Genomic DNA, 11,622 nt, shown 5'->3' with positions numbered 1-11,622 from the left:
TGGTCTTTGAATTTTGTTTGTTTATTTACAAATTTCAATACTTTGGAATTGGCCATAGACATTACTGTGACTTGAGGGTGGGCTTTCCCTTTTGGAAAGAGCCCGGGGGGGGGGGAGTCATCTGAGAAATGGAAGTTTCCCATCTTCTCAGCGGTCTACATGTATTTTCCTTTGCTGTACTTATGTAGTCTCCAAGTCCAGACCTGAACTTTAATACTTCTGTGTGTATGTTATGAATAGAGTTGGTCAGGAAATAGATTTTCTGCTGACATTTTCAGGTTTTTTGGATGAAAAATCAAAAGTTTTAAGGCAGAAAGCAAACGCTTTTCACCAAAAAATTTCAGTTAGTTGAAAAAACAAATTTTCCATTAAAACAATTTGGTGGAAAAATCTTTGACCAGCACTAGTTATAAAGCTTTACCCTCTAGGGTGCTTGTCCTGATGTCATTAAAATCAGAGGAAGCTTTTCCGTTTGACAGGAGTAGGATATAATACCACGTCAACTGTTTGAATTTGATCCATGTTATGGAATAAAGAGAATTTTCTGATGGCTGTTAAGTAGCATGGTGGGTAAACTTGTCTCAGCCCAGTTCTTAGGGCATAGGTGTTCTCATTACTATGTACTCTTTTGCAGTCTGCATAAAAAAAGGCCACGTGGTGCACAAATAATGGAGAATAAACAGACTTTTCACCTGTAGAGCCAGTCATGATTGAGACACAGTAGGCAACTGCAGTTTTCAGGGCTGTCATCACATTTTGCAAGAACTAAATTGATGGAGGGCTTGATCCTGCAAATGAATCTGTCAAGATGTGTCTCTAAGCTTCTGTGAACTCCCACTAAAGTCAATGGGTCTTTGCATGTATGCAGGGGTGTGGTCAGGTTGGATCCATAGAATCTAGCCCATAATTTAAATAATTTTAAAATCTGAATTATAAAGCAATCTTAAATCAGACTTTACAGTAAGTTTAGAAAAACAATTATTTCAGTTGGTTTTCTGCTCACCAAACTTAAAAGTTGGTAGTCTGTAACATGTACTAATGTTCTGGTATGTGCATAAACAGAGTACTGTATCATGTCCCTAGCTGTATGTATGTGGTTGACTGCAACAGCTTTGAGTTTGATTCCATGAATGAATGTGTGATTTAAAGAAGCTTCTACAGCACATATTTAATTAATGAATGGGAACATTTCTGACCTACTTGCCAGAATGGTCTGTGATCTTTTTGACAATGATTCATACTTGATTTGACTATTTGAAATATAAACTAACTATCTTATAAGCCAAATGTTTGAATTTAGGGAGTTCACACAAAACAGAGAGATGCTACTCTCACTGAGAACAAGAAAACCATCATAATTTTAAAGTGAAATGATTATAGATAATTCTCTGAATGGGCTCCTCATAAGAGGAAAACAAATACATTTCTGGCAAGGTTTCTGTTTGATAATTGAAGGCTAGGGCTTTGAGTGTCATATTTAAACAGTTTTATACTGGTGTTACTCCCGTGGCTTCCATGGAGTTACTCATTCACATCAGCATAATAAAAGGAGAATCAAGCTCTAAAGCTGGAAGAAAATGTAAATAATTATATTTAATAGTTAGAATTTCATCAACAGTTTATAAACCACTGTAAACTTCAGTTCATAACATTTTCTAAATCAATAGTAATCTGACATCTTGATGTAAAATGACCCTTGGTCTGATCAAAGCCCATCAGTCAATGGAAAGATTCTCATTTGAATCGGAGCCATATGGTATTTCTAAAAGCAGATTTCTTCTCTTTTGTTATTGAATACTAGATGAATAAAATAGTTTTACTTTCCTTGTACAACTTTTGACAGGCACAATCAAACTGACTAAAATACTGGCCTGATCCTGCAATCTTATTTATTTGAGTACAGGACTTGAGAACAGAAATGACTATTCATGTGACCATGGGCTACAGGAGGGGTCGGCAACCTTTCAGAAGTGGTGTGTCGACTCTTCATTCATTCACTCTAAAGTTTCGTGTGCCAGTAATACATTGTAACATTTTTAGAAGGTCTCTTTCTATAAGTCTACAATATATAACTAAACCATTGTTGTATGTAAAGTAAATAAGATTTTAAAAGCTTCATTTAAAATTAAATTAAAATGCAGAGACCCCTGGACTGGTGGCCAGGACCCGGGCAGTGTGAGTGCCACCGAAAATGAGCTCGTGTGCCACAGGTTGCCTACTCCTGGGCTACAGGCTCTAACCTAATCATAACAGTAGACCTTATTCTGTCCTGCCAAGTATCCTGCACCCAGATAAAAGATATACTACAAGTACCGCATACTACGATTTAGATGAGTGGACACCAATGGTGGTACAGGTGCTGGTGGGCTGATGAAGATGCACATTAATCCCATCGTTAATGCATGCAAGTAAGAATTCAGTTTAGCAGTGGGAGAAGTCTGGACTAGACACCCAAACCTCTCAAGTTAATTTTTTATTTTTGGTAAATGTAATAATTGGTACTAACACTAAACTATGAGACTACAGCACAGCGCTCAGTGCCAGCCTTGAGCCTGCTGTGGTGTATCTGTAATCTGATGGTCCTATTGACTTTAATCCAGTTCAGGCTGACTGATGCTAATTATTGTTTCCAGGGGTGCCTCAAGAAATGTCTGGCACCATTTAAACCTAAAATAGTGCCCTGAATAACCACTTGCCTTCCTGCTGTTCACAATATTTCTTTTCCACTCAGACAGGACAGTTGTATCTCTTTCAACAATAAACCGTGGCCCATTAGAAGCAAATGGATTTCGTACTTATCCTATGTGATGAGTGGTAGTAGTTCTGCGTAGATTATAGCTTGTGTATTTCCAGGTAATAATGGAAAGGTGTTGCATCTTTCCTCCTTCCCTTGAAAGTGTTACTGGAATGTACTAGCCTCAGTTCGGTGAACAGCCTATGTGGCTGTTGCAGCCAGAGTACCTGAATCTGAGAATACATCAAGTACGGAAGTAGCTTAAACCACCTCTCCTATATCCTGTGTCAAGTGGAAGACTGGAGAATTGGAATGCAGGTCTCCCATCTCCAGATTCAGCCTCCTTCCCAGTTTAGCTTCATATTTGAGCCCAACTTTCTCTCACTGTACTCAGACTCAGAATATGACTGTACACTCCTGACTATGACATTTTTCAGAAAGCTACTATATTATACATCAATGTGAATGATTGTATACTTCTTGTAAGAGAGGGAACAAATTAATATACTAAAAAAAATACTACTGCCTTTACTGAGTGCTTCCATACTTGTATAGTAAAGAGCTTATGCAAGTACTGAATTCTTCAGTGGAAAAAGCTCAAAATCACACCTGCTTATCTGAATAGCATTGAGAAGTGTTTACAGTATTGCAGTTTCCTCCATCATACATTTACAATTAATGGGATACTGTGCATGTGCAAAACCAGTTTGAGTAGCTTAACTGGTCAACAGCTACTTGAAATCTAGTTAGTATTTAAAAACAAAGTACTTTCAGGTATTATACTTGCCAATTGCTATCATTTTACAATCAAATTGTTCCTGCCCAGTTGCTCTTTGAAAGAGCCACATAAACAACAGAGGAAACACTGAACATGTCTGGAAGAGAACTATCAAAAGCCTAAAGTAAACTGAAGAAACCAGTTTAATCATTTATAGGCAATTTTCAGTTTCTTATAACAACAGGGTGGGGAAAAAAACACAGAGACTTTTTAAAATTTGGTGGTGTTGATTCATCTTAATTAGCTCTTGTAGGAGAACTTGCATGATGGAAACTTTCAACTTGTAAAGGTTAGCCACGGGGGTTGTGTGCACAGTCTTAATTCTTGGAGTGTGAGATTTCACACTTTTCTTCTCTAGAGACCAGCAAAAATTGGTTGCTTCCTAAAAAATATTCTGGAGATTTCTGGAATAATTTTAGAGTGGTTGCACATATATGGATGGTGTTTGTGTAGGTTGCACTGTAGATTTTTTTTCTTTTATGTGTATGTTTTCTTCAGAAGAGATCTCAGCATCCTTGCTGATTGTGTGGAAATCTATTTAAAATGTTTTATGATCAAGTTTCTAGTTTAGTTTGTACTTCTCTCATCACAACCTGTCATTCTTGAGTAATGAATCTTAGGGGCTCCTGTGGTGCTGGGCACAGAAATTGAGGAAAGGTAGACTGTATATTTCTGAGTTCTCAGAGCTATCCTTGCTGGTCCTCCTGCAGTGTGGAAGGGCATAGGGGAAAGAGCAGAGGGAGGGGAAAGATGCAGGGCTGTGAACAGGCAGGGCCGGCTTTAGGAAGTGTGGGGCCCAATTCAAACATTTCTGGCAGGGCCCTGGCAGGGATGACTTAAAAAAAAAAAGTGGAAAAAAAAAGCCTTTCATTTCTTTCATGTATTATTTACTTTCCATAACTATATGAATAATAAAATTATGTATTATTTACATTGCGTCATATATGCTGTTGATTGGCTATTAATGACTGCCATTTCACGTGTGGGTTCCCGCCACTCCCTGGGGGTGTGCACATGTATTGGTCCCAGCTGCTCCCTGCCCCCCTCATTGAAGCAGGTGTGCAGGGTTACTGCCTTGGAAACTGCAGGGCAGCAGTGGACATGGGGCTGGCTGGAGGTAGGGTCTGGCTGCAGGCAGGGCAAGGGGTGTGGGGCGTGCTGGCTTCAGGCAGGGCCACGGGGGTGCAGCAGGGGTTTGCAGGTCTGGAGACAGCGGAGTGTGGAACTGGCTGGCTTCAGGCAGTGGAGTGCAGCGGGTTGACTGGAGACAGGGCAGAGGGTGCGGGCTGGACAGGGTGTGCAGGGCTGGTGCGGGCAGCAGTGTGTGTGGGGCTGGCTGGCTTTGGGCAGGGCTGCAGGTGTGTGTGGCAGGGGTTGGCTGGAGACAGGACAGGGGGTTTGGCAGGGGCTGGCTGTGGGCAAGGGGTGCAGAGCTGGCTGCAGGTGGGGGGGGCCGGACTGGTGTGGGCAGGTCAGGGGGTGCAGCAGAGGCAGCTGGAACCCCAGCCCTTTAAGTAGCCCCCAAACCCCCTTCTACCTGCCCTGGACCTTTTAAATAACCGCGGGAGCGCTGGGGAATGCATGGGGGAGGCGGGGTTCTGGCAGCTATTTAAAGGACTGGGGTGGCAAAGGCAGCTGGAGCCCCGGGCCCTTTAAATAGCCCTTGGAGCCCCTCACTGCCCCAGGGCTCTGGGAGCTATTTAAAGGGCCCAGAGCTCCAGCTGGGGTCGGGGGGGGGGCTTGCTGCTCTCCAGCCGGAGCCACCAGGCTTGCCGCACTCTGGCTGGAGCGTGGCAAGCCCTGCGGCCTCGCTCTCCCGGCCGGAGAGCGGCAAAGCCCCGCCGCCCCGCTCTCCCGGCTGGAGCCCCGGCCGGAGCGCGGCAAGCCCCGCCGCTCTAGTTGGGAGAGCGGGGCCGTGCCGTGCTCCCGCCGGCGCTTTGCTCAAAGGAGCGGGACCATGGAAGACCCCGGAGCAGACCGCAGCTGGGGACCAGGGTAAGTTTAAAAAAAAAGAAGTGCCTAAGGCGCGGGGCCCAATTCACTGGAATTGGTCGAATCGGCCTAAAGCCGGCCCTGTGAACAGGGGCAGAGGCAGAAGATAGGAGAGATGCAGCTAAGGAGATGGGTGGGAGTGAGGAAGGATAGGAGCACAGACGTGCTGTGGGAGAAGATTGACAGGGGAGCAGGAGTTGGGGAAGGGCAGAAGTGGGGGGAGATAAGGACAGGAGCAGAGGATGGGAGCAGGAAAAGGATAGGACAGGTACGATGGGAACAAGAGCTGAGGGGGCAGCAGAGGCAGGAATGATCTGTAACCAGTAAACACTTCCCTTCAGAGCCTGGAATGGAACCCAGGAATCCCAAATTTTACCATTCATGTGTTCTCTAGCAGCTAGCTGTGAAATTAACTGGCAAGGTTTGTCCCCTCCTTTCTAGTAGAAGAGCTACACAGAAGATAAGCGCTTCCTATTACTCCCTTAGTTCAAGTAGCAGAAGATGTGCTTGTGCATCTAACAATCTGAATCTTGCTGATGACCCATGTTAAGAGTTTAATATGGTTCCATATAATATTTTTTCTTCAATTTTTTGTTTTTTTAACAAAACAGAAAATTACATTTAAAAATAACTACTGCAAATTCACTGTGAGTGGGTGACTACTGTACTGTTGTGCAAAGGGGATGGGATAGAAAAACTTCCCAGAAGGCAGGGATGCCAGTGCCTTATCTGGAACCATGGGAGTATATTCTTAGTAGGGCAGAAGAGTGGATCTAATGTCATACAGCTTTCCCTGCCCGTTGGACTAGCCTGGCATCCTCCCAGAGAAGCCCACACCCAGGTTAAGAAACACTGCTTTAGAGAGAGCATAGAGGATTGCAAAGGAGTGCTTTTCGCAGTAGTTTTTATCAGTTTGATTCCAGCCTAAATTTAGTCCTGCCCCCAAAGCTTTTACTAGTTGATAGTAGTTGGATGGGTTATGTGGAAAGAATAATTTCAGTCCAGTTCCCAGAAGACTTGTTTCACACCAGTATATGTATGGCAGCAAGAAGTCAAGAGAAGGAATGAGTAAACAAGCATGGGTAAAGATTAAAAATGGGACAGGGATAATTCAGTAAATGAGGATAACTTTAGGTTTAAAAATGCTGGTGAATCTGAGGTGATATGATCCCACTATCTGGAATAAGATTATGCCTGTGGATTCTCAATACAGATTTAGATAGTAGGGCTTTAGGGAGACTAAATTAATGAAAAGACCCCATTCGGTAGAGGCAAAAATGAAGGAATCATAGCAGTGTTTTGGAATGGTGATTTGCAGATTGAAGAGCCAGAAAGGAAAAGTGAAGCTTACGTCTCTGTAACTGGAGTTCTTCAAGATGGTTTGGCATATTCACATTTAAGGGATACTACATCACCTTGTGGTAGAACCCTATTCTAGCAATGTCAGCTAGTACCCCTATCCCTCCCATCCCGTTGTACTGGGGGCAACGCTAAATAGGGAGCGATAGTGCCCTCCGACGTCCATTTTTTCCACCACCACCCAGACTCAAGAACATGCACTAGAGGAGGAGAGGTGGGAAGTGTGAAGATGCAGAGACAGGTTGGAGTCCAGTTACAGGACTCATGGGAAAGATTGATAAGCAGTGCTGAAGCTAATCTAGAGGAAGAAAGAGTCATAGAACATAAGAATGGCTGTACAGGGTCAGATCAAAGGTCCATCTAGCCCAGTATCCTGTCTTCCGACAGGGCCAGTGCCAGGTGCCCCTGAAGGAGTGAACACAACAGGTAATTGTTAAGTGATCCAGCTCATTGCTCCTTCCCAGTGTCAAAGTTAGAATCAGGACTCACAATTTGTCAGACCACTCTGTTTTATTAGCACAGCGCTCTGCCAATAGCATTCAGAATATGCGAGAACCATGCAAGGCACAAACTATCTTATTTATACAGATAAAAGAGCGGGAATTAGACAAAGGGACAAAGAAAGCAAAACTGTAAAATTCACCTGGGGCACAGCATGCATATCCTACTTCCTTACTAACTCTTATGGATTTGAGGCTAATACTTCACCAATTGCCCTTAAATGGTGCAATTGTTCTATGTGAATGTCTGTATTCCTGTCACCTGGATTGCAGCATTCCAACAGTTTTGCTTAAAGGTACAGACAGCATTTCTTTAATCCTTTCTATTTTCACAATATAATTCATTCTACTTTCACACCAGCTTCTGGCAAACAGAGGCTAGGGCCACAGTCCTAGTTGAATAAAGCACCTCCTTGTGCCCGCTCTGAAAGCCAAATGCAGAGCATAGTGCTTGCTGAAGGTGTGTACCAAAGTCCAGGTTAAAACTCTGCAGATCTTAGCAAGTGGTATCTGCCTCACACTAGTGAAGGAGGTAGGCACAGCTCTACAGGAATCTGGTCAAATTGAAGCATGTACACAAATTTTTGCTAGCCTGTGACAAATACATCGCTTAAGCCACCAGGAAATAGTCTGGGAAGAAACTGTGCGCCCCGTGGTGGTTTTAGCATACAAAACTAACAGTTTAGATGTTTTACAAAAACTTTTAGTTCTGTTAGAACAATAGGCAAGAGCCCTTCTAGCATACAATGTATAGAAAACAGATTCTCCTTTATTAGTATGTGGTCAAGGGGGAAAAATGGTAAATTAGTAGACTAATGAGAAAATCAGACACCACCTTCACTATGAAAGGACCTTGTCCTTATGAAAAAAAGTAAAAGGTGGATCAGCCATTAGTGCATTCTGTTTACGCACTCTCCTGGCTGATGTAATAACAATAATGAGGGCTGTTTTGATAGATAGATAGATTAGATTAGAGAGATGATTAAACACTCAACTGCTGGCTCGGAGACTTTTACCAATGTGGGCAAAACCAAATTGAGGGTTCCAAGAAGGGACAGAGCATCTAACATGAAGATACACTTTTGTTATACCTTTCATAAACTTTGCAACCAAGACATGAACAAATAGCAATCTACCATCAAGTAAGGTATGATAGGCAGAGAGGGCTGTCAAACGGACATTTAAAGATGAATTAACTTACCTAAAAAGCCAGGGGTTCTCTAAGTATTCCAGAACACAAGGAATGGAGGCAACTATAGGAGAATCAGACTTCCTCTGCATCCATGCCTGCATACTTTAGAAAACAGTCAACTAGAAACTGCTACTATCTAGAGTTAACTAGTATGGCCTGCATACAGAGAAAGTGCGAGATTATAACGTTCTGAGACATGGTGATCAATAACTGAAGACTGTCCCAACCTGGAGTGTAGACATGCTGAGCCATCCATTGCTGTATAAGTCTCATGGTTAGCTGGGTTGTCACATAGGTAGTGGCTGCCATGTACCCAAGACGACTCTTACCCTCAGTGTAGGGCAACTTAGCTCTCCCTTTTACTGAATTCAATATGATGCCTATCTGAGACCAACAAAAATTTTCTTGGGAGAACCCCTGCTCTAAATGCTCCTGTTAAAAGATAGGAGTTCACTATTTCATCATCCTCAGAAAGAGCATTAGCTATCATTGTAGCATCAATGGATCCGGGAGTCAGACTTCAGGATCTTTGGGCTTTTCAGATGAAACATCACCTCTCCACCCATGCGGAGAATAAGTGAAGAGATCCTGAGGTGGCCCCCAATAAGGCCCCAAGACTGCCAGTCTCCCCAACAACTGAGAGTCAGGACCATCCCGACTGGGGTGGCCCAAAGAGTGGTCCGAACCTCGCTCCAGTTCTTTGTACACCTCTACCTCGATATAACGCTGTCCTTGGGAGCCAAAAAATCTTACCGTGTTATAGGTGAAACCACGTTATATTGAACTTGCTTTGATCCACCGGAGTGCGCAGCCCCGCCTCCCCCTCTGGAGCACTGCTTTACCGTGTTATATCCAAATTTGTGTTATATTGGGTCACGTTATATCAAGGTAGAGGTGTATTTTTCCTCTGTCCTCCTCCTGGAGAGATCCAGGTCTGGAGAGTGTACTGAGCATAGAAATGGATCCAGAGAGAGGAATGGAGAACCAACTCAGTGTGAAGAATCAGAGGGAATCAGAAAGTGTTCCAGGGAAGATCCAGCAACTGGATGTGGTCTCATCTTACTAACAGGAGATGAAGATGACTACCCTGGAACTGAGGCTACATGCCCCACTGGTTCTCAAACTTTTGTACTGGTGACCCCTTTCACATAGCTAGTCTCTGAATGTGACCCCCTAATAAATTAAAAACACTTTTTAATATATTTAACACCATTATAAATGCTGGAGACAAAGTAGGGTTTGGGGTGGAGACTGACAGCTCGCGATCCCCCAGGTAATAACCTCGTGACCCCAAGGGGTCCCGACCCCCCGTTTGAGAACCCCTGGTTTAAGTGCTGTGTGCTTCAAACCTGGATCCAAAGCATGGACCAGAGCCGAAAGGTGGACTTGGACTGCTTGCCACAGTAACAACTTTCTGGAACCAAGGAGGTAACCAGACTGACACAGAAACTGCATCAGGAAATGACAGCAGATCTGAAGATTTGGACAACATTGTATCCAATGATACATGGGCTCATCTTTTTCATTACTGAAGCTGGGGGTGAAACATGTCTCCACTTTGCAGCTATAACTCCATCTGAATTGTATGGATCTGATAGCTCTGATGCAAAGGAACCAGCACTGCTAACATTGGCTGTCTTGCTCCTGTGCTTTTTCCTCAGTGCCACAGCACCTGAAACCAAAGGCATTGACAACTCTAGTTCAAAGGCACTGCTTAAATCCATCTTCCAAGATCTGGAAGAGGCAGTTGGAACTGACCCATGTCCTGCAGCTGCAGGGATTACGTCAGGATCAGATTGCTGTGAGGTACGAGGTTTGGTACTGGCAAGGGTGGCCAAACTGAACATTGACCTTTCTACCAGAACCAGGGCATTGGGATCCAACCACATGCTTCTTGGTTCAGCCTTGTATTGTTCAGGGGCTTGACTGTAGGAGCCGCAGGAACCAAGTCTGTCCCTGATAGGGGCTGCAGCTGCTTGGATCCCTTTGGAATTGACAGGGACCACTGGGGCTGAGGCTGACTCTTTAGACCTTTGAACCAAAGTCTGAATGGATCCAAAGGGTCTGGCCTCAAGGGCTTTCTTAAGCAGAAGTGGTTGCAGTTGTGGGTTCCTGGGGTGAAGGTCTGACAGATCAAACATCCAGAATGTCTTCTAGACATTTCAAGCAACAAAATGTGAAAGGAAGACAAGCTTTCACCAAAAATGGAAACGAGGGAGTAGGTGTATCAATATCTTTTCAGTGCTCAAAGGGAGCAGGCAGCAAAAACTTCAGTACGGCGGGGGGGGGGGGAGCGGGGGGGAAGAGGAAGCAGGGGCAGCAGCAAGGACTTTGGTATCCATGGACCAGAACAGGCTGAGTCAGTCCCCTCCATGATGACTGAGACAAAACTAATGTCACATTGGAGACATTTATTGACACACAGCATTTCCTACTCACTGCAGAAACGTCACTTAAAATGCATAAATCCTATAGATTAGTGTTATATCAAAAGATCAGTTGTCCAGTAGTGCTGAACCTAACTTACAATTTATTCACTAAGTTCACAGTTTATTTGAACACATGTACATTTATTTATACATAAATACATTCATTTAGTAAGATAATTACAGCATTTTCCAGAAGTATACAGAAAATAAAGAGGTGGGAGCAAGGAACTTTTTTCTGTTCTGAATATGGTCCTGTCATACTTTTCTCAGATGTTCTTAGCTTCTGCCATGGTCAGAAAACTACTCGGGCAAGTTCAAACATGACCTGCACAGTAATGAATACAAGTATTAATAAGGAGTTGCACAGTACAAGTTCTCTTTAATACTACAAAAAAGGTAAACAGTAAACGAAATAATCTGAAGAGATGGACTATAGATAGCTGCAAACCAAAAGAAAAGGCTCAGTGATGATACATGAAATAACCAAAACTGAAGACTTATTCCCACATACAGGCTACATAAGCATAAACTATTCCACGATATTTCAAATCATGCCATCTAAAACATACAGCTGCTTACACCTGCAACAGTGGGTGACTCCTGCATCATAATATTTTCATTATTTAATTTTCTTCCGC

At 43.5% G+C, this 11,622-nt stretch overlaps 1 protein-coding gene across 1 annotated transcript in view; it reads right to left on the bottom strand.

Moving 5' to 3' along the window:
* Window positions 1–10,946: 10,946 nt before the first annotated feature.
* Window positions 10,947–11,622, bottom strand: part of RMND1 (required for meiotic nuclear division 1 homolog) — a 38,675-nt gene continuing 37,999 nt past the window's right edge. Inside the window, exon 13 of the mRNA XM_050949670.1 lies at window positions 10,947–11,309. Within this exon, the coding sequence (XP_050805627.1) occupies window positions 11,277–11,309 (33 nt within the window). The 3' untranslated portion in view covers window positions 10,947–11,276. The remainder of the gene's footprint in view (window positions 11,310–11,622) is intronic.

The sequence above is a fragment of the Gopherus flavomarginatus genome, chromosome 4, assembly GCF_025201925.1.
Source record: "Gopherus flavomarginatus isolate rGopFla2 chromosome 4, rGopFla2.mat.asm, whole genome shotgun sequence".
Classification (NCBI taxonomy): domain Eukaryota; kingdom Metazoa; phylum Chordata; order Testudines; family Testudinidae; genus Gopherus; species Gopherus flavomarginatus.
Note: the sequence above shows the minus strand (reverse complement) of the source record. Positions and strands in the feature narration are given on the sequence as shown.